At 34.7% G+C, this 25045-nt stretch overlaps 1 protein-coding gene across 1 annotated transcript in view; it reads left to right on the top strand.

The window, feature by feature from the left end:
* LOC145738595 (neurotrimin-like) overlaps window positions 1-25045 on the top strand; it is a 214040-nt gene that overhangs the window by 142767 nt on the left and 46228 nt on the right. Inside the window, exons 4-5 of the mRNA XM_081993459.1 lie at window positions 18744-18902; window positions 19294-19422. Coding sequence (XP_081849585.1) covers window positions 18744-18902; window positions 19294-19422 — 288 coding nt within the window. The remainder of the gene's footprint in view (window positions 1-18743; window positions 18903-19293; window positions 19423-25045) is intronic.

Raw genomic sequence — 25045 nt, 5'->3', positions numbered from 1 at the left:
TCGTAGTTTTATGGGTCAAATTTGACAATTTTCAGTTTAATTATAACCTCAGCAACGTCCCAAATAAACAATTCTGTTCATAAAGCTATCAAACCTTATTTGGTTTTTACTAAAGTGTTTTTTATAGTTTTATGGTTTCCTGGAGCAAATTTTGACAGTTGTTTCTATAATTATAGATCGATTGACAATCGAACATCGCATCTGTGTAAATCCATAGAGTTATCAAACATTATTACCACTAATTACAACCTTATGTAATGAAACGTTTTTTGCATATCTGTTTGTATCCAATTACAAAGCATTGGTTTAGTTTCTGTGTTAAGTAAAGGCAGCTATTGAGAAAATAGGTGCAGAAAAATATTTAAAATATTGTTTTTGCCCGAAAAAAACCTTTTTAGAACCTTCAAAAAGCCTAGTTATTCAAATAGAACAACCCTATTTTCATAATCATTTTCATTTTCTATCTCAAGTTAGTTGTAATTGCCAGTACTAGTTTCTGTCAATTGTCAGTTGGAGTTTACTGTTTCAGTTATGCAAAACCGTGTCTTCAGATTGTATTTGGTCATTGATAACTAAAGTTCGCATAAAAAAGTACTAAAATTATAGAAATGGCACTTAAAAGTCGATATATTTATGAAAAAAAAAACATGAACAAAATTAAGAAATTTCGATGTTATTAAAAACATAAAAGTAAGTTTTCTCCATGAAATACTTAAACTTTTTTAGTTAAAAACTAACCTTTACTCTAAATGCACATTTAAGAAATGATAAATATTTACGAAACCTTTTAAGTATTTAAGCAGTTCTATGAATCACAAAATTTAATTTAAACAATTAAATTATTCTATTTTGCTGTTGATCACTCAGTCAAGTATTTCTATAAGGAGAAAAATTTTATTCTACGTTTACACTTGATATATGACGAAAATCAAAGTAAAATGGATAACCTCAAGTCACTCCTAATCATCAACCCTTGTCTTAATGTTAGAAATAATTAATTTACCATTCTAGTCCATTGTTACGTTATTAACTTTAATTTTTGTCATAGGTGCGTATCTACGTTTTGACACGTATCATTTAGTTTTCTTTATAGTGTTCATTCAGATTTTGTGAGAAATTACGTATTCAATGAAAATTAAAATAAATACATAAAACAAATAGCAAAAAAAAACGCAAATAAATCCAAAAAAGCATAATTGTCAAATGACGTATATTTGCCTTGTTTATTACTCCTTTACATGGTATGATAAAATTGTGTTGCTTTTATTATTGACAATAAGCATGATGGCTAGAATTCCGGTTTTTCTTAGTCATGTAACGAGTAGTCTTGTATATTAACATGAAACTATAATGTTTCATTAAACTTTACAAACATGAACTTGTACAAATGAGTACAATTTCTTAACTGTTTTTTTTAACTAAAGATTGACTTGCCAATTGTCATTTGATTGTTAAACCTTTAAATGCGATTATCAAGTTTCTTTACGTGTCATCCAATTTACGTATATTTGTATGGAAATTTATCTACATAACAGAAAATTTTTGAAAAAAATGTAACTTCTTCTGTGTAAAAACACAAAACTTCTCTTGATTGCATTCCAAAAATGTTCTTTAGGACTCACTGTAATCCACATTACGTCAGGCTCTAATTACTGAATCACTTTACCTAGAAAACCGCTTTAATAGAATTAATTACTTACTCGGTTAACTGAGATACAAAACTCACCCTAAATTACACGAGCAAGTACACCCTACAGCGGTAAATCTTTTAAATGAAAAAGGGTTGAGTTTCCATACACTGGAGTTTGACAAATATTAAGTAATGATTGTAGCAATTTTCTCAACATCTATTACTATTCTTTGCGGCACCTTCAATGCTGGGGCTTTTACAAACTTTTTTAACTATCAGAATTCATTAGAAATTTCTTTCTGATAAAAGTAAGATGTTGCTGCGTTTCATTCCACTAGATACGCTTACGGAATCCACATACTAAATAAGCCGGTAATACAGCGTTTCCTCTCACGTAATTTTGCTTCGTTATTCGATACCTAGCTGTGTTAATTTCCTTTGCTGGTTGTCTTTTAAAACCCGCAATTAAATAATGTCTAGGCCAAAGGCGATATAATTTATTAATGACGCTTTCTAAGCAAAAATGCCGCTATTATAAAGAATGTCGTCGGTACCCTGAAATGTAAGACAAATTTGTTTTCAGCACAGCATGCATAAAAGTCCGACCTTTATTCAAAATAAGCCTTTATTCTATTGACAAAAGGTTTCATGTCTAAAATAAAATTTAATTTCCATAAAGCTCCTCTTTTATTTCCGTTTCTTGATCAATTTCCGAAGTGACTTTCTACTAAAACATTTTAATTTGCCTAGATCAGGATAACGTAGATAATTAATAAGCTGATTAAGGTTGGCATTGGTAATTAGATAATGGGAAATAGCTACGATGACCTTTACGAGTTTAATACAATTTGCCACCCTCTCTTTTTCCTTCGGGCTTGTTGGATTTAATTTTTTTTTGTTGGGTCTTGCATTTGAAAATCGAAACTTCTGAAGCTTAATTCGAACCACAAAAAAAAGAGAACAAACTCACGAATCGCATTAATTTTTCCCTTACGGTCCATTATCGATTACGTCTGTGCCTGAGAAGTCGAGTATTTTATTTCGGATTGGTGTTGTTGTAAGTTTACGAAACTTCTTTGTAACTCCACTAATTACGACTGAATAAAGGTAGAATTATGTTGTTATATTTACATATTATATGTAATGTTTTATTCATTATTTGCTTGAAAAACAATTCTACATAAATTTATGATGGCTAACCAAGAGTCTTGTTGAGAAAAGAAAACTTTTTTGCTAAAATTATTGAAAAATGCATTATTTCGCTGCCTGAAATATGTCAGTAAGTTTTAAATTCGCTTGCTACGATTTGCAATTAAAACGTCAAATCTCGTTAGTCGAGTGGGTTGTTTCAAGCCGATTTGAGCCTGCATGTCAATAAATTCGCATTTTTTTTATTATCTTTTTCAATTAGCATAGCAAATTACTAGGGAACTTCTTTCAAACAAATTTTGACTCTATTGGCAATCAGTTCTATAGAATTTTTTTTTGTGTATATTCAAAAAATTTAAAGCAAAATATTTTGTGGTGCTTGCAAAATCGTGTTCCAATTCCATTAATCATAAAATTCATAGATTACATAAGCAATATTAATACTTGTTTAATAATATCAAGCCTTAATTTTATTTACCGTTTGATTTTTTTTATTTCAAAATATAGGGTTACGTGATTTTAGTCTAGTAGTTTAGTAAATATTTGACTTTCCACACTTAACCAATCATCTCCCACTTTGTTCTACAAATTACATTAAATACTTGTTAAATGTAAATTTAAGTAATTTTTAATCCCCATTTAACTATAAAAATTATCACAAATTTAGATTTTAGATCCTTTTCAAGTGTTGAATGTCATTTATCATATTAATTCCAGTATTTAAAACATTAATTCCTGATTTTTTTATCAATTATCAATCATGTTCAAATTTAGTATACCAAATCATCACTTCAGCTACTGCATTTTCAATTTAACTTTCTTTTTAATATATAGAATGCTAATTTCAGTATTTTCAATAATTAGTTTTCCTTACTACTAAAATATTAATTTAATATTTTGACGAAGAAACTGACCTAACCTAAATTTGAGTTACACTTCTGGTCAATATTTCTCTACACCTGGACGACCATTTTTGCATCATGTGTCCTGTACTGCATTTCAATAAATATGGATGAACTCTTAGTAGTTATAGTGTAATTTGAAACTGTATTTTGAATTTAAACACGTCCTGACCTAATGGGACGATTGACTGCTGTTGTAACCATACAATTTTTAAAAAATATATTATTGTTACATAAAAAGTAACAGTAATATACAGAGTTAGCCACCCAAACTGTTCATAAAAAATGTATAAAGATACAATATTTATAGAAATTTGAAATTTTGGAAGTAAGATAAATTCAACTTTTGTGATTTAAAATTTGAAAACTTTTAAATATATCATATCATACAAAAAAGGTAAGATAAAAAGAGATGAAGAGTTAACAAAGAAACCAAAAAATGCAATTTGAGAAACTACACCCATTTACCAAAGATTCAGTGACGTTATTGTTCTCGTAGCCAAAAATGGTTGGTATTTTTTTTACAGACCACAATGAGGAACCAATTTTCCACATAGCACCTAAAGCATAGTCACATTCCATTCTGGTTCTTTTTGGGTTATTTCAGAAAGATGATTTCTGGTACGTTTTGTTCCTATCACATTCGTGTTCTTATTTTCAAATTTATGTCATGTAATTAAAAGATGCCCCACAAATGTAAATCTTATAATACTAAAGCTACTATAGTCTATCCGGCGAACCTACGGAGTAATAAAAGCGAAAATTAGGAGGGGTTGACCCGCCCCGTCTATTAGTATTGGTCTATATCCGGTCCGTTTTACAATATAATATCTTCTTCTTTCTCTAATATAAGGACTTCTCGGGTCTCATGTCTCGATTCACTTTTACGTACCTGTTTTACAGTGTAATGCGGACCGACCAAAGTTGCCGCCCATCGAATTTTATTACTCCGTAGGTTCGCCGGATAGACTATAGTAACCACGTAAATATAACGTAAGTTTTTTTGTAAGTTTTACCTAATATTTAATGTTTTTACTATATCTATTGTTAGATGTTAATAAATTTTTATGTGAAATACAAATTATTCCTATTTACTATTTTAGCCATTTTATATTATTTGGATATGGGCTTCTTTCAAATTTGACTATTGGTTTCTATTTTGCGCAACCCGATACCAATCTAAGCCTGCGTTCTTCTTTATCTCGTCGTACCATCTTTGCTGGGGTCGTCCAACACTTCTCCTCTCTTCCCAAGGTCTCCATCTGGTGATATAATAGATATATAAAGTTTCTGGATGTCTGACCACGTGTCCGGATACATTGCCATTTTAGAAAACCAGTTCTTTTTATTATGTCAATGACTTTGGTTTTTTTCCTTATCCATGTATTTGTTTTGTGATTTCTCAGAAAAATTCCTAAAATTCGTCTTTCCATGGATCTTTCTGGTTATTAACCAGGTGTCGCAACAATACGTGACAACAGGCAGTATACACTCGTTATATACTTTTATTTTTAAAGTCATTGGGATATTCATGCTGAAGATGTTCTTCTATTTGCCGTAGACAGCCCATCCCAGTCTAATTCTCCTATCAATCTCCATTTCTTGATTTTGTTTTCCCGGTGTTATAGCTTGGCCAAGGTATATGTATGTTTCAATCCTTTTTATTGTGCTGTCATGAATCGGTATTATTTCGTCTGCATCTGGTGTATTTGTTGTATAACTGGGTCTTTGTGTAGTTCATGTGTAATCCTATTTTTGCAGCCTCATCTTGCAGCTCTTCCAATCTTTCAATTCCTGTTTATCTTTTGCAAATAGTGCATAATCATCAGCAAATCTTAGACTGTGTTCACCATGTATGATCAGTATTTGTTTTCCCATTTTAGCTTTTTCAAAATATCCTGGAGTGAATAGTGTTGGAGATATTACGCCCTCTTGTCTTGTCGAACAACTCCTCTTTTGGCGTTTATTTTGTTAGATGATTCATAAAGTCTTATCGACATTGTCAAAGTCCTGACATCGACAAAAGCCATTCATAGGCTCGTAGTATAGCTTTCTCGATCATCTGCCTACTGTGGTAGATGTTCGGTCCTTCGGCCTGTTTCTTTGGTGTGTAAGCTTTCGCTCTAATCTGTTTGTGATTATTCTGGTAAATATATATCTGTAATAGTAAGCTTATCGGCCGGTAGCTTACCGAGATCAGTCGGATCACCTTTCTTGTATATCAGAACATCTACAAGAAACAACAAGAACAAATGATTGGAATGAAATAAATGTTTTGTTCAGTATTTGAATATGTTTTGTACGGAAGAAACCAAAATTGTTATTCAAAAATTTGCAGGTATACTATAGTTAATAATACGCTCTTGGATTTTGATCTTTTTCTCAGTTATGGTAAGTTAACTGTCAATCTCATATGTCCAGGATACTTCTGACCACTCGGTATATTGTCAAATCACATTACATATTTAGTATATGTTCTGGAATAGAAATAGAATGTACAACATGACCACTCGTTCCAACACGCTTATTCACCAATTACTGTCACCTTGGACGACTTTATGAGGATTGCTGAAGATCTTGAGTGTTAGAGGATGGAGGGAAGAGTCCTCGGGGTATATTCATATGAGCTTCTTGCTGTTAAGTGTAAGCACTTTCTGGGATAGCCAGGGCTGTTACCCAGTGATATAAGAGGCTGATGTCCCAGCATTCCTGTAGTTTTTACTAAGAAAACTGGACTGCCTCCATAATGGCTGGACATGGCGGATCAATATAGACATTAAAGAATAAACAGCTATTTAAAATAAGGAAGTCAGTTCCTTTTTCCGGTATAACCTCCTTTTAAGTGATCCAATATGGAAAATAGTTTAAATAAATTACCCCAAAAGTTAGCTTCGTACAGTTTTTCTATACTGGATAGCGATCCACCCTGTATAGCGACAGAGAAAGTTCTCTAATTGAAACAGATATTTTAACAAAAGCCCTCTGCGCTTTACACCAAACAATCGCGAAAGTTTATAGAAGATGGTTTGTGATTGAATTTTCCGACAGCAGTTTAAGAATCTTTCAATTTTAAAAAGTGAATCGAGTAATTCTCCGGTTATTGCATTTTGTGTGGACGTAGTCAAACACAGCGACAACAGAGTCAGGTGGCACAAGAAAGAGCAAAAGCTAAAACTTTAAGCAATCGTATAATCTGAGAACTGCATTGTCAAAAGTATCGCAATTAATTACTAAGAATAGCGGCAAGTTTCATCTTTTTGTTCTGGGATCTGCAGGAACAGATGAACAGTAACTTATGAGGTCACAATTGTTAATTAAGAAATTAATGTTTGTAACTTATAATTTAAGAGGATTGTTCAGTTTTAGCAGCGGTTTTCCTCATCACTTTAATTATAGCTCTGCTGTTTGCCGTCCATTTTTCATTTTAAAATTAAATGTTTTTAACTTTTTTATTTATCGCTACGCTCAAAAAAGTTTGTACTTTTTTAACTTTAATTTTTCAACCCTTCCTTATTTTTATACCCTCTAATCTTAAGACAGTAAATAAAACACCTAAGCTCAAAGTTTTATTTCGCAATTCATTAAGTTTACGTTTGTCTGCAGGGGTCTGACAAGTTCAGAGCTTTCAATATAGCAGTGTCTTCTGTCTGTGCAATTAAATTAACCTATTTCAATAATTTTGCAGATAGTTTGTAAAATTGATATATGTTCCTGATATCTTTTTAATTACAAACCGTCTAATGCTAATGGAAATACCAAGTTCAATTCTGACTTACCAACTCGTTATTTGTCCACAGTGGTCCAATCTGCATATGGATGAACAATCAAAGTAAAATAGGATAACGTAAGAAACCAAAGTCAAAATATTTACCTTTTTATTGCATTGTTACGTCATCCCATTTTACTTTGAATTTCGCCAGTGACCTAATATTTCGTTCAGCGAAACTTTCTCATTGATCTTTTGGTTGATACACACATAACTCAATATTTGGTAATACACAATTAAATGGCGCAATGTTTAAACTTAATTATACTTCTACCAATAGAGTTGTTCCAAGTTAAGTGCTGGAATTAATTATTATATTTGCACACAGCGTAAATGAATCGTGCCAGTTTCTACTCGGCAAATATTGTTACTTCTAAGGTTTAAACAGGAAGCTACGAATTCAACTTCTCAAAAATCAACCGCGGTTAATTAAAAATTACTTTATATCAACCTTATATAATGCTTTTAGCGATCTGTATCTGGCACGATAGAGAAGAAAGATACAAACATGTTGCGGCACAAAGGACTGACAATTACTAGGTTTAAGGGAATTTCGGCCATCCCACAGATTTCAATTATAATCCTAAACCTCAATTCCATTCGATGTAATTGACCAGGTAATAGCTTTACAGAAAGCTTCACCTTACAACCGAAAACGGCCCAGAGTACATATTTGTCTCTACCGCCCTTTCTAAATCATTTGGGTACTAATTATTAACCTAGGTTTGTTTCTCTTTCCGATGTTTACAGGCCGAATCGATTATATTTTACTGGCTGACGAAGCAGATATGTAAAAGAATGCGAATTTGTAATTAAAGAATAACATCCTTTGTTTATGTATAAAGATTTTTTATAACATTGTAGTCAAAACTTACCAACAAGTCACAAAGTGAGAAAGCTCCACTTGTGGAAAGCTGTACGGTGAAGCTTCTAAAGAATTTCAGAATCTTTTGCGATAGCGGAAATGTATATTTTATTGAAAAAAGGGAACGGGTTACGAAGCAAAATTTATTTAAGTGAGCAACACTAAAAGATTTTAAGGTAAGTTGGAGTAAGCGATTATTTAAACAATACTTAGATTCGTAACCAAAACTACTTTTTTTAGTCACTTATGTAGGCGACATTCTATTAACCGTACAAAACCGCAAAATTCAATCTATATTGAATGTCTTTAACAACACGGATTCTAATCTGCAATTTATAACCAAAAGGGAAATCAAGGGAAATTGCGATATATGGATCCTTCATCCCTCATCCATTGTTTACAAATTTATTATACAAATGCAGGATGGTAGTAAATATTGTTGCCACAAATGGTTTGTGAAGATGAGAATATAATACCGGTTTCAGTCTTTAAGCCATTATCCGACATGTAACTCAGAATCAAGCGATAATTCTGATATTTTTCTCTGGAGTTGTTACATGTAAATTATCCATGACAACCATTTATCATAAATATTGTCACGTTAAGGGGTAGCCCAGAAGGAAGGATACTCAGGTTTCCACAAGTAACCCACTCTATTTGAGAAGTTAAGTCAGTTGGTACAGTAATCTTACCTCCAGATTGCCATGATGGCGTAGATCATGATGGGGGATGCTGGACAGAGAGGGCGGTAGGGTTCACGGAGGGTGAACGCTTTATCGGGGATGATTGAACAATATATTACACACATTTTTGCACACTTTGGCATATTATGATTAAACCTTTTATTACATAATAACGACTGAAGCTTATATATATATTTTTTATATTACTTGGTAACCCATAGATTATTCTAACTACTAAATAATTTTGCTTATTTTTTTAATAGCCTTTCTTCGAAAATTTGTATATATGCAGGGTGATTCAGGTTTTAATACACAAATTTTAACCACGTATTCTACGTTCAAAAATAATCCCAGTTTGCTCTATAAACTATATCCGTATATCCCGGAAATGCGTCTATCAGGAAATACAGGGTGTTGAAGTTTTATAACTCACCTGGCCACGGCAGAGTATGAAGGGGTTATGTGTCGATTCGTGTACGTTTGCTGCAATTTTTTAAACGAAGTTAAAACGTTCTGTTGGAGAAGCAGTTGATTCTGTGGCTTTGTAAGCATTCTTGGTTTTGATGACAAAATTGTTTTCCTGCTTGATGATGATGTCTTGGCTGTCCGCGTTAACTTCCTCCCATTTTAAGCGAAGCAAGTTAGCCGTTTGTTGTGGTCGGATTTGATAATAAATAAATAAATCAAAATTTTTCAAATTCTTATGGGTTTCTCAGAATCAGAAAAAATAAGATGTTGTTTGTACAATAGAACACGTCCTATCTGCCCCGAGGTTGCCGCAAGACTACGATTATTTATATTAAATCAAAATTGTAGTAATATTTTCGGAATAAGCATTATTTGGTTTCTACAAATAGGTAAATGAATCTTTTTAAACTAAAAACATTAAAACTACTCAAAAACAATATTTGTCATAATAAATATTGACATCTCATGTCAAAGTTTTGATCTAAATACCTGAATGAGCAAATCTGTTTCTGGTTTCTTATAAAAAAATATGACAACCACTCACAAATCGCCAGAAGCCTCTAAATACTACGGAAAACTTTCCAAAAATTGTAAATAGTGTTTACAAGTGTTCATTCCAAGATTATTTTAAAATTTGCCAGAAGCCTATAAATAATCCAGGAAACCTCCAAAAAGTTGCCATTCGCCAATATAATTGTTCTTAACTTTCCATGTTTTTTTTTTTTCAAATATCCCAGAGACCTCTAAATAGTCATAAAATTTTACCAAAAATTGCCAGTGATATCTTCCAGTGTCATCTACTTGTCAAAACTTTTGAAAAATTTCCAGAGGCCTCTATATACTAATAAAATTGTTGTAAAGTATAGTGAATGAATGAATGAATATTGTTAGATGGGCTCCCTTCTAGAAGACACTTAGGCCGCTAGCCGGGCCCATTGTGACCCATCACAAGCTAGTACCCCTCCAGTTCGGTGGCCATGACAAAGCCGCCGAGCCTCCTTGGCCGGGTACCTTGAATATCTAAGGGGTTGATCCCACTCTTACCCCAAAGCTCCTTTCTGATCATCGCAAGTGCCGGGCACTGTGTGAGAAGGATAATGTATCGGAGTTTCCTCGTCTTCCCGACACAAACGACATACCTGTGACAGACCCAGAATGTGCATGTGTCTTCTCATCTGACAGTGACCCGTGAGAAGTCCTGTCACACATCTGAGGTCCTTACTGGATAATTCCATCAGGGACTTCGACTTGTTTCTTGGAAAGAAGCCCATGAGACATCGCGACTGCCGTATTCCTCCGGCCTCCTCCCAAGAAATATCGAATCTTTGCCAGAAGATACGGTCCACAATAACGGATCCGACCGCGCCGGTTAGTCCTACAATAGGTTCCGTCCCTACGGGTCTTACTTTGGAGCCACGAAGGGCCAGTCCGCCTCCTCGCTGGAACCCAAGTTAGACGTACGTTGGCCATCCGCGTGAGCGACAAGAGTGTTTTCTTACACTCCAGCACCCAGCGCAGACGTCGTTGACGTCTGTCCGTACAGATAAATATATCCTTCCGGCGTAGCGATGAGTTTAAAATGAACTCCCCGCATCGGATGATCGCGAAGATCTCGGCTTGGAAGATGGTACAGTGGCAGCCTAGAGGGAAGCTAAGCCTGGTCCCCGAAGTCGCACCATACACACCTGCCCCTGCCCCCGTCACGGTTTTGGATCCATCTGAAAACCAGACGTCTCCATGCGACGGGAGGATAGAGTTTTGAGAGAATTCCCAGTCCTCCCTGTCAGGTACTACAAACTTTAGAGGTCCGCTTGACAGAAGCGTCGGAGGCACCCGATCCTGCTTCATCAACAGTTCCGGGCACTCCCTCAATGCCTACCCTCAGCCCGCGAGGTGACCCCACGATTCAGCTGAGTCTGTAATCAGCATACTGAGACCTGCCAGTCTGTGGGCTGCCCTGGCGGCTTCTTTTTGTATAAACAGGTGCAGCGGCTCGAGCCCACATAGCCGCTCTAGTGCCCTTATTGGGGCAGTTTTCATTGCACCTGTAATACAGACGCAGACAAGTCTTTGAACCCTGTCCAACAAGGCTCGTGTGGACCAAACAATCGCTCCGTATGTTATCATCAGGCGAACAACAGCGCAGTAGATCCATCGAAGGATTCTCGGCTGGGGTCCCCACGCTTTATCAAAGGCCTTCTTGCACGTCCAGAGAGCATTGCGGGCCTTCCCGGTTTTGACTGCAAGGTGCTCGTTCCAGGTCAGCCTGGAATCTAGAATGACCCCTAGGTATTTCACCTGGGATTTGTACCCCAAAATGTGGCCGAACAGATTTAAGTCCGGCAACGGCCCGAGTTTCCGTCATCGTAAAGATGACGACTTCCACTTTGGCCGGATTCACAGAGAGACCCTCCTCCTCACACCAAACCTGTGTGGATCGAAGGGTAGCCTGGTTTTTCAGAGGTTTCCAAATACTACTAAAATTGTTAAAAATTGCTAGTGCCTCTATTATAAGTGTCCTAAACTTTCTTAGGATCTTTTAAAATTTGCCAGAGACCTCTAAATACTCCTGAAAATATCTCAAAAATTGTCAAAAGTTACAAGTGTCCTGATCTTTCCAAGATTTGTTTTAAAATGTCCGAGTTTCTAAATACTACAGAAATTCAAAAAATTGACAAAGGGTTTTACAAGTGTCCCAAATATTTCAAGATTTTTTTAAAAATTGACAGAAGTCTCTAAATACTCAGAAAATTTCCCAAAAGTTGTCAGTGGCCTCTATAATTGTTCCAAACTTTCCGTAATTTTTCTTAAATTTTGCAGTGGCCTCTAAATACTGTAGGTGGCCTCTAAGACTTTTTAAAAATTGCCAGAGCCTTTATCATAAGTGTCCTAACTTTCTTACAATATTTTAAGACTTGCCAGAGGTCTCTAAAACTTTCAGTTGCCTTTCGAAAAAAGTCAAATATATATAGATGATAGATATAAAAAGCTGAAAAGGTAGCGGCCACATAACGACAATCAATTATAGAAAAACGGACATCGTAAAATGGGCGTAAAAAACCTTAAAGACGTGTCGAGGAGGATCTTTATCCCCATTGTATTTCGAACAATTGGTTCGGAGGAAAAGACCTAAATGTGCGGCGTAACGTATTTGGGAGGTTTTGTAATATTACGATAAGAATAGCCTTTCGGGCTCTTTTTAATCTAGATAAAAACTTTCCGATTTTAACGATAATTAAACCCGTAATTTGCTGCAATGAGCCTACATAAATTTAACCTAGTACCATGTAATTTTACACTAACGTTGTAGAAAATCAAAAAGTTCTTAAAAGGGTTTTCTCCCTTAAATGCCAGAGTTTCAGTGGAAGATATTTATATTTTTATAACAATCTCGAATATTTTTCCAAGTGTCTCACAGATGTAAATTTTATAGTTTCAAAAATAAACTTTCCTGACAACCCATCAGCAAAGCACTCCTCTCGGAGTCTTATTAAAACTTTCCGTCACCATCTGTTTGTTTGGTTTAAATTAAGTTTATTTATAATAAAGTAGTTGCATAAAAAACGCTTCTTTTCGCTATTACTACCCTAAATAAGTAATCAGGAAAGAAATTTTCCAGTCAAGCCCATTTTCTTGTTTATAGTTTTATCATACCCTGCATATAAATTCAACTCGTTTTAAGCCGGCGCCATTATATTGTGACAAAATTCTTAAAGTTTATACACCCGAGGTAAAAAGTCGATTTTCCAATTTGCTGGCAAGCAATGAATCTTCCTCGCAGACAAACACATTGGTTTAGTAAGACCCACCAAGCCAGGAACGTACTCACATACATGACTTTACATATATTAAGAATGCCGCTTCGGTTTCCTATAAAAGGGTGGTTTATATAAAACTTTTACCTTTAATGTCAAACTCGAATACTATTCCTTTCGATGTAAAGTTGCTCCAATTTATCGAGAGTTAAATTTTCCAGTTCTGAAAAGCATACAGTTTACTACCTTCTGAAACCAATGTTTATTTCATTTAACGCGAACCCTAAATAAGAGTAAATTCACTTTTTTTATTTTCAGATATGTTAAAAAAAAACAAGTTATTTTGAGGTTAACCAGTCAACCTTTGAGGTACGATATCTCCGTTAGTAGAAATATTACAAACAAAATTATTTGAACCAGACGTATGTCTTACCTCGACTTAAAAATATCCTGTTTATGAAACTAAATTTTACGTTACAATATATTTAATAGTAAATACTCTTTAACTCTCTTAGTTCTTGTTTGATAATTAAAGAATTGAAATTCTAACGAAAATTCAGCTTTAAGGAGCTTTTAAAAAGCTCAAAGCTCAATGAATGAACTAGAAAATTAATATTTCTGTACATAACATTGCATTTCTAGTATCTTTCAGTGCCAGCAACATGGAAAATTAATGTTCAGGTAAATATCACATAATGACCTAAAAATTGTTAAAAATTTTTTTCAAAACTATACCGAAGAAAAAGTATCCAGGTAAAAAAATAATGAACACTCGAACTGTAAATTTTACCAAAAATTCAATTTTTAAGCACTTTTTAGGGAATTTTGATTGAAAGTCTTATTTTCATGCTAAATTCTATTTGAGTGAGTGATTTCTGTGAGAACGACTTTTTTTGTTAAGAAATTTTAATTTTATTTTTGTTCCAGCTCCGCTAGGCGGCACTTTTTTACTAAGCAATTTTTGAAAATAATCTCCCTTATGTCACACAATAACTTGAAGCATACCATTTTTTGGATTTAACCTTAATTTTTGTGGTGCCTTTTACATCACCGTCACAGGCAGACAGAATGTAGTGTTAGAAAATACGAATAAAAAAGTGTAAAAAGAGCCGAGAAATTAATAGAAAAGAACAGAGAAGAGGAGTAAAATAATTAGGAAAAACTTAACAATATAGAAAATGGAAAACAAGTTACCAAAAGCAGAATTGAGGTATAGTAGTGCGTAGTGCAGAAGAAGTAGGACAAACATTTTTGAATGGTAATGTTGAGTGTGCACACTGTGTCTTGGAATTCCGGAAAAAATAGGAAAATCATAAAAATAAAAACAAAACTAAAAAAGACAACCAGAATATGGACAAAAAATAAATAGGTGCAAAAAACAGCCCTAACATGAGCAGGAAAAAGGAGTAAAGAATACAAATTGTGAAATATTAAAGTCAGAAAATAAAAATTGGTAAGAAAAATATACGGGAGAGAGAAATTGCAAAGAGTAGAAAAACGGGAAGAGGAGCAAGAAATAATAGTCAAAATAAACCGCTCCTTCGGTAAACTACCACATTTTCAGAAATATGGTCGCTATGGTTAAATGCAGTTTCTAAGACTGTTTTAATTAAAATTGTTAATTTTGACGGTAGCGCTGCACGTGACAGCTGTCAAGTGACAACCTGAATAACGGAGCAGTGTTTAAACTGTCAAATCATAAAACTATAAAATACACAATAATAAATGGTTTTGGTTTTTATTAATGTTTAATCTAAATTGTAGGAAAACAGCCAACACAGCACTTATGGATGTTATTTTGACAGTTACGCTGCACCCGATAGCTGTCAAATGACCTGAATATAGTGTCACATCTGCCAAACTATAAAATACAGTTTTTGTGGCGGTTTTACCTAAATTCTAGTAAAACAGCCAACACAGCACTTTACAGCTCTATGGATGTAATTTTGACAGTTGCACTGCTCCTGACAACTATCAAATATCAACCTGTATACGTAGCGGTGTTACGTAGGATATCAACGAAGGATATCGAAGGTTACATTTTTAGTCGAAATGAAGAGGTAATCTTCAATAGTTTTTAGCAGCATTGCTACACGTTTGTATTAGTAAACAAAATAACCACACATTCAGTTGTCAAGTGGAGTGTTTATGATTATTTATTTATAATTTAGAAACTAGAGAAAACAGATTCTATATCTTTTGAGTAAAAATAAACTAAAACTGAGTAAATTAAGTACTTTATTATTTTATTTTTGGTGATTATATAGGAAATACGTTTAATACCTCTCAGTTACGTATTTAGAAGTGCTTTTTGAAACAGTTTTTATAAGGGGAGCAACGGAAATTACAAACGTTATAACCAAAACAAAAAAGCTCTCATACGGGCATGTAAACATAACATTAAGACAAACAAGCGTATTTAAATTAGGGCCGGTCCATTTAAAATCAAGCACAACAATCTGGAAGGGACAAAAAGGCAACATTTGACCGAAATCAGAGGTAAATCCCTATCCCTGACAGTACGTGCTGTTTAACTAGGTCCTAAAATGGCGTCTTACCGTAAAGAAAGGTTCAGTGTGTTCTATCTTCGAATCTAGACTCGGCGGTTTAGCCTTTTGATTAATTCATACCTTGTTTTAGGAGAACCAAGAAACACTACTGCATTTACTAATTGCGTTTTTATTTGTGATTGTTGCTGCTTACGATAATTTTTGCCACTTCTAGGGCAAATTGCTTTGGAATCAAGATGTAAATTTGTTTATTTGCTACATTTCACTAGACGTAACTGAATTATTTTTCAGCCCTTAGCTGGAATTTTCGCAAACAACTTTGATAGATGTGTGTTATTACAGCAAAATGCAGAATAACTCTGTAATTCTTGTACTTGGAACGGAAGTCGTCGGCGTAAATACTATTTGTTGTTCTATAGCATGTTTGTTATACAATGCTACTCAATTATAATATTTACATTAATGGTTTTAGCATTTTTTAGATGAGATTCTACAGATTAACATAAATACATGATTGAAATTCATAAGAATGAGGCAACTACACCAAAAAAAAAACAAGAAAATAATGTTTTTTATGCATCGTTTTATTTTTTGTAAAATTTGTCCTCAAATTATTTTATTTATTTTTTTTAACACTCCACAATTTTTGGAACAATCCAATGTAATGGTTTGTCGTTGCCCTTTGATCACAATCTCTCTCAATTTTCACTCAACACAACCAGAACATTAGTGACATTAGGCTAGTCAGGTAATCTGAAAAAATCAGGGCCGTACTCCCACAAAATACAAATTTGGACATTTCCACTTGGCTTGAGTAACACTCACATGAGTTTTGCCTGTTTTCGGGGAGATTTACACGAAACTTCACACGAACACAGCCAAGAGTCTGGTCTACTTAACTCTGAAAAATATACAGGGTGTTTCGGGAGGAAAGGGAAATCTTTTAGGAATGCGTTCAGGAGGTTACAAATAAGATAAATGAACCTATATTGTTTAATTCAAATAATTAATTTAATTTAAACAGTCCCCAAGCAATTCAACAACAAGCGTGCTGCAGTTTGTATTGAAGTTCGTGGGGGTGTTTTCGAAAATATTCTAAATTAGTTTAGTTTTTTTTGTTTAGACAACAATTATTTGTTTCTATTGCTTTTAAAATGAAAAACAGTCACAAAAAACTTAAGGGCCGATTATTTCAGCAACGGTTAAGAATCGGATTAAACAATATGGGTTCATTTATCTTATTTTAACCTCCTGAACCCCAAAATATTTCCCTTTCCTCCCGAAACACCCTGTATAATATAATAATAAGAGAACCTGCCTCCTACAGGGTGAGCACCAAAAATTCCCAAAGTTGCTTCTGTACTGAGTTGAACTCAGTACGTCCTTGTTTTTCGGGCAATTCTCATAACATTTTCACTGAACGTGGATGGAACACCCTGTATATTATTATATTTTTGAATACTGTTATCGTTTTCAAATATTTTTTCATGTATCCGAAATTATGTCTATCTGCAACGGTTTTTGAGATACTGGCTTTTGAAAAATGACATTTTTAGATTGTGGAGTGTCATAGCTTTTAACCAGGATGAGATGGAGCGTGACATGTTCTTATCTGAACTATGTGAGATTCATCATTTGGGAACATTTTGCCAGGTGTCAATAATTAAAAAAATTGACACCTGTCAAATTTCACAAAACAATGCAAGCCGTTTTGCTCTCATTCTCTCATCTCATTCTCGTTAGGAGCTATGAAACTCCAAAATTTGAAAATGTCATTTTTCAAACGTCAATCTCTCGAAAACCGTTGCAGATAATGTATAGGTTATGATACGTGAAAAATATATGAAAGAGTAGAATTGTATTCAAAAATATAATTATATACAGGATGTTGTAATTAATAAGCAAGTTGATGCCTACTTCTGGTAAAACCGGAAATGTCATAACAAGATTGGGCATGCTGACTTTACAGTGTTTTTATATGTACTTTATTTATATTTCATTATTATTTTATACTACTTTATGAAATTTATATACTATATGTTTTGAGTGACAGCAAAGTATATCCAACCTTTCCGAATCTAAAATTATTAACCATAAAATATCTCATAATACCCAGTGGATTTTTGGTGGAGTGGATATATCTAAACGTAACAGCCAGACAAATCCGCAAATATCTTGGCCACTGCAACTTCAATAAAATACTCGAGCCCAACGTGGACATTACGTTCCCGTCCGTCCCGATCAAAATAGTCTTATATATTTAAATTTGGAGATCTTCCTATTTTTCTTTTTACTGCCAATGAAATTTGATTTTCCCCCGGGCACTTTTACTAACAACGTAAGTATTTTATGTGCCTTATCTGAGTTTATTTTTCCTCCATATTTTTTCTTAAACGAATCCACTCTGAAATTGGATACAATGTTTTCATTTCCTTTAAACATAAAGATGTAAACGTTTTTAAATTTCTCAAATGGAAATCTCATATCTGCTTTATATGAAAACAGATGTATTTTTATTTTATTATATTGTGTCCTTGAACCGTAACAAATAAAAACAACGCAAACATATTTTCCTTGATCTTTAGGAAAGCCACTAGACTACAATTTTATACTAGGTGAAATGTGACCTTTGCGACCTTAAACTTAAAGTTGATACAACCTTTTCCAATAAAATGACTTAATTCATTTAAGGCACACAACTTAAATGACTCATTTCCCCTAGTTATGATGCCCAGTAAATGGATGTAAAAAGCAAAATTTGGTTATAAACGTTTGGCAGTTAACGTCAAATTTATCTGTTATACGTGTCTTCGCTATGAATGTTCAAGTGGATGCCTGTTATAAGAAAAAGCGTGTATTATAGCCCTTTAAATGACTAGCAGTAGACAAAATTGCGCTAAATTTGCATTTACGACGCGGACAGACAGCAGTCACAATGCTTCAAGACCAGTTTGTTTATAGTTTTATGTTCCCAATTTTCTCTTTCTGTCGTTAAAGTATTTTTATTATTTTTAGTACCACCGAATATTGACGATTCCCAAAGCAGCAGTGATGTTATAGTTCGAGAAGGTTCGAATGAGACTCTAGTTTGTAAAGCCACTGGATCACCCGAACCTACAGTGAGATGGAAAAGAGATGATAATACGAAGATTAACATCAATAAAACATTACAAGGTAAGTTACATTATAAATATATACGTACAATTTTCCCTTATGGGTTTATTATCTGTACTGTACTCTGACATGTCAAAGCGATATATGAATTATATACACTACAAAAATTAAGTTAAAAATCGTTATTCTTTATGGACTACAAAGAGACATTATAACAAACATAATATAAATTATTTCGCAGCAAAACAACAAATTTTGAAGCACGTCAAATATTCCACATCTGCATAGACTAAAATAATTATCATGATATTTAATTTTACCTGCCCAAACCATCTTTTCCTTTTTCCCCCCGCATTTTTTCTGTTTATTAAATTATGTGCTTTAATTTTATTCAAATACCATAGGAAGCATTTAAGGAGATTGACTTAATTTGAAATATTTCTGCTTTTAGTTCCGGAATGGGAAGGAGAAAGACTGGAACTAACTAAGGTTTCTCGTCTCGATATGGGTGCTTATCTCTGTATTGCCTCAAATGGGATTCCACCAACAGTTAGCAAGCGCATTAAAGTCAGCGTAGATTGTGAGTATAAAGCACATTTTTATTAAGTCATTAGAGAATTTTTAATTGGTAATTAGTGAAAGACCGATAGTAAACGTCTACTGATTTCCAGTTTTGATATGATGTCAAAGAAATTGGGAAACATATTGTCTAGTTCCGTATCTTTATGTACTTTTCATATTCCCAAAGTTACAATCTAAATTCGAATAAATTTCCAGTAATGCCCTTTAAAACTTAACGGTTTTCTTCGAAAGTAAAGTAACTTCTTTATTGGAGATCGGAACAGACTGATAAAAAACCTAATCAAATCCTTACATAGGTAATGCCGGATTTCGGTGCCTTGGATGCCATTTAAACTGCATTTTCTATTTTAATTAATATTCTATTTCTTTTTAAAAGACTTTCACTTTCTCAGACAGGAATTTTACTGACTTTTCTTACTTTCTCTCAAAAGAGGGTGAAATGAAAATCGATTATTGAATAGAAAATTACCATTCGACTTCTTGCCCCATGTTCAGAGTTGCTAAAGTGAGATTCTATAATAGAATTGGATTATTAATAATACATATTCGAGTTAACATTCTGTTGAAAGAATACACGGAACGTGACAAAATCAGAATGTATCGGAGTAAAGAGGCAAGTTACAAGTAGTGTAGTAAAACGAAGGCCATAATCAAGTGGTGTTTGCGTTGTATGACGGTCTGGCAAACCGGCTAAAATGTCTTTTCATTATAGCATGCAAAACAGCTCGCAGTTTGAGCGAACAGAAAGTGGTAAAAGTCGAAAACGAAATTTCAAACGAGAGCGGAACAACAATACTGTAGCGTATGCCCTATAACTTCCTAAGTTGTCGCGTTTTAAAACTTCGGTTTCCGATATTTTACCTTACTAAGCAGACACTAGGGAAACAGTTCTCTAGAATAACGATCATTATTTTCTTTTATTAACTTTCCTTTCACATTATTACCATAGAAGATCTTAAAAAGTTGTCATTGCAACTTTTGGCAGGGCAGCAGAGATTCCTTTCTCTGGCTTGCTAGCTAAATACTTGGTGGCAAAAGTATTTGAAATTTCCAATACGGGTTGAAGTATTTCAAAATCCAAATACTATCTAAATTCAATAACTGCTGTCTCCGTGTTTTCCTAGGCCTATCCGCTTTAGGTGGCCTCTCAAGTGACCTGAGAGGAAACCTGTGAGTAAGCGTAGGTTTATTTTGCTCAATTTTACAAATTCTTTACTCCTTTCCCGGTTGTTACCTCCAAGGAGTCCGACAATCCAGTGAGCTCCCAAACCTTGGCTCTTTCGTGTTTCTCCTTCAATTTGAGCTTGTGTTTACAGGTAAAAGGAGGATCAGCCCCTTTTTAAGCTAGAATGTTGGCTTTCTCATTTCTCTCAATTCCTGGAACCCATCAAGGGAAATCCTTATCTGATTTAATTATGGACGCGGGACAGTTGGAAGTGGTGTTTTGCCCATCTCGTATTAGCCTGTTCTGCTAGATCAGTCCAGTAATACGGCCAATCTGTATGGATACTATGTAACTTGATAGAGATAGAAACAGAGATTTAAACAATGCAGACTTATAGTAGGACATGCAAGTTAAAGTGAGATAAAGAAAGAAATTTCTTTTCCATTACCTTACATAGGTCCACTGCTGTTTTCCTAGGAATCCAGAAATTTCCATAGAGGTAATTTCCTCTATTCTCAACTCAATTATCCTGTGATCTGTCAGAGACGATTCAGATGACACTTTCCACCCACTAACTATGTTTGTGGTGCTGATTGTGATATCAATTACTCCTGTCTTGTTTTAGTTACGAACATAGGAGTATTTCCAGTGTTGAAAACTTCAAGATTGGTTTCTAATTTGGATACCTATACTTTAAGCCAAAGTGAGGCAGTATTTCAAATAAAATTACTTTGAAAAAATCTCATATCCGTTTGAATTCCAGTTTTCGTATATATCCGTTTGAATTCTAGAACAAAGACGGCGAAGTAAAATACGAGAGTGACGAGATAGTAAATATAATCGAAGAATATTATAAAGACCTATATTAATCAATTGCACCGGACCTAGAAGATTATGAACGTCGGCTCCACCGAAACTCCACCGAAATTGAGGAAGCCCTAAGCCAACTAAAAAATGGTCGATCTCCTGGTGAAGATAAATCACTAGTGAAATGATAAAACTGGGAGGCACAACCACAATAGAATCCATGAAAATCTTAATGAACAAATGTCTTCACATCGGTAATATTCCAAGAACATGGCAAAATACCCAAGTCATCTTGTTCCACAGAAAGGGGGACAAATTAAATCTCAGCAACTTTCGCCCAATAAGCTTATTGCCCCATCCTTATAAGCTCCTCACCAAGATCCTTACAAACAGGCTTACGCGCAAACTAGATGAATAACAGTCGAATGATCAGGCTGGTTTTCGCAAGGGACATAGCACCGTAGAGCATCTTCAAACGCTATGGACTGTTGAGCTTTGGGCAATAATCCGAGGGCTGAATAATGTTCGAATAGACTCAAGGTTCACTAATCTACTTAAAAACATATACAAAGAGGCGACCATCACAGTTAAAGTGCAAGAAGATGTAGCAACCAATCGAATACCAATTAACAGAGGCGTCCGACAAGGAGACACAAGGTTCCCTAAGTTATTTACCCTTGCATTGGAGGACGTATTCAGAAGACTAGATTGGGGCAAAAGGTCCTGCGCGTGGATGGTGGATATCTGAGCAATTTACGCTTCGCCGACGACATAGTTTTAATCAGCAGTACGAAGGAAGAACTTATCGAAATGTTGGCAGACTTAAAGAGAGAGTCGGGAAAAATTGGTTTAAACATGAACATCGATAAAACCAAACTGTTGACTCCAGATCCCGACGACGTACACTTAGAAGGACAACAAATAGATAAAGTCAACCAATATTTAGGACACACCATAACACATGGTATGGAAACAATGACTCTCACAGTTGAAAGCGCGAATAGACTAAGAACAACACAACGAGCAATCGAAAGAACGATGTGGGGGGGTAAGCCTAAGAGATCATATACAGAACGAGGAAAGTAGAAAAAGAACAAAAGTCGACGATGTTATAGAGCACATCGCACGTCAGAAATGGCGTTGGGTGGGGCATGTGGCACGACAAGACAGTGGCGTCCAAGGCAACATAAAAGAAGTGCTGGTCGTCCACAGAAACGATGGATTGACGATATAAAAGAAATAGCGGGAAGAAAATCTCACCAGATGGCAATGAACCGATCCGAATGGAAGCAGCAAGGGGAGGCCTATGTCCAGGAGTGGATGCAAAAGGGCTGCTGAAAGAAGAAGAATTGTCTTATACAGGGTGTGAAAGAAGTGCATGCAAAAAAGCGAAATTGTCTCCAATCGACCAATAATTTTGTTTAGTTTCATTTTAACATAAAGAAGTGCTACTTAGATTAATGTCTCGGGACGTTTTTGGGCGTTTTCCAAATAACGTCCGATGTCTCAAGAAATATTAATTTATCCGAAAAAGACGATATTACAGTGCTCAAGCTCGAATTAAGTTATGGGCGTTATGGCAGCAGCTTTTTATGTGTCATTTTAGTAAAGTATAGGTAGATATTGTTGAACATGCCGTTGCAGAAGTTGTTCTTCCACTTTAACTGTCCCTAAACACTCTGTATGGTTCTATCGGTCAAGAGAGTTGACTTTACGAGACTTGCACGTGACTTAAAATGACAGTTCAAAGCTACTGCCTTAATTCGAGATTGAGCACTACTATGTCGCATTTTTTGGATAAATCGGTATTTTTTGAGTGACAGGATGTTAGTTGGAGAACGGCCAAAAACGTCCCGAGACCTAAGAAAAACTTTCTTATGTTAGAACAAACCCAAAAAAAATTATTGATCAATTGGGGACTACTTGAAAATTTCACTTTTTGCACGCGCTTCTTTTCCACCCTGTATAGCACAGTGGCGGTGTAGTTAAGTCAAAGTCTTTTTCATCAACAAAAACCTAATGATGTAAGCTCAATGATAGTCCAAACCGCATCAAAGTCTGTAGTTTCGTTTAGAAATGGCAAGGTTTTAAAAATGACCCAAAAAAATCACTGTCTCAGTTGAGGTGTCGCGCATTTTATCTTTTCTATGATTAATACGATATAATTAACTAGAAAAACTGAAATTGAATCAACTTTGGATTGGAGATATATTGTAAAGTTTAGTCACAACTGCAACTTTCTGATAAAATATTCAAATGAGAGTTAACGTAATTCGTAACATTATACTCCAGTTGCTTCTTTTGCATACCTTAATGAACATATTTCTTCTGCGAACGACCCAGGGCATAAATATTAAGCAAATAAGTTAAAAATTTCAGCCGGTGCTTCCTACAGTTTTGTAAAACATTTGTTCGGAACTTTTCTAAAATATTCCCGGTTCTGTCGGCCGTCTGCCTGTAATAATTAAGGCCGACATTCAGGTGCTCGTTCTAATGAATAGTAATAGCTGGTGAGAGGGTATTCAGTTTTTCTTTCATGCAATTTGAATTAATTTCAACGCTAATGAGGATATTTCGGATTACAGATTACACCAAGTATGCCTTTTTCCTCGATTTTACAACGTTTGAGTCCCTAAGCAATTATTTGCACCAAGTAGGAAAAACATATAACTAAATGTACCTCCGTGTGTTAATGAAAAAAACTTTATAACCACTCAAATGCTCACAAAAGCATCTTAATAAATCGGAAAAAAAGTAAGTTAAGTCGTAACCTAACCTAAAAAAAACCTTACAACGTTTACACTGCGGTCAACCAAGCAGATATTGACGTTTCTTGACAACAAAGAAACTATTTTACTTTTTGTGGTCACATCTATACCTATTATAGCCTCCATAATGACTCTTTGATCTTTATTATTAACGGTAGCTATAAGTGGCAGGAAAAAATACCAATTTTAAATAGTTATTTAGGCGATATTTTAATTAAATATAAAAATACGATTTGACTTATTGACAAATATTTCCAACCATGGCTTTTCGAACACGTCACTAAACCAGGAAAGATTGATGTAACTTTTCAAAACGATTTTAAGGTGCCATTTATTTTACTGTATGTCTTAAAAAAGAGAATTACAATTCGATAAGCATGGCCACTTAACCAATAGGATGGCCATAAGTAGTGGTAAAGTGACCCTACACATTATCACCCTGTTATCTAAACCAAGCTAGTTTTTAACCATTCATGATTAAAACATGAATGTGAAACTATTGAGAAATTATAGACCCTACACGATGATTTCAATTTACATTAAAAATTTAAAGAAACACTACTACTCGATGATAGAGGCAAAGCAGTTCTTCAGAAACTCTTCAACAAGATATATGAAACTGGCCAGTATCCCGATCAATGGCAACATCAACCTTCATTCCCTTGTCAAAAAAGAATAACGCAAGGAAATGCGAAGATCGCAGGCTTATGAGTCACTTCTCCCTAACAAAACATCAGTGTTTCACAATTCGGATTTCGACAAGGCCTGGGCACTTGAAAAGCACTAGTAGCAACACAAGTACTGGTACAAAACTGCCACGATCAGCGGAAAGATGTGTGCCTATGCTTCATAGACTTCGAGAAGGCTTTTGACAGAGTACA

This window comes from Ips typographus, linkage group LG16 (assembly GCF_016097725.1).
Source record: "Ips typographus isolate SLU linkage group LG16, UJ_Ityp_2.0, whole genome shotgun sequence".
NCBI lineage: Eukaryota > Metazoa > Arthropoda > Insecta > Coleoptera > Curculionidae > Ips > Ips typographus.
The sequence above is the reverse complement of the archived record's forward strand: the minus strand, read 5'-3'. Positions and strand labels throughout refer to the sequence as shown.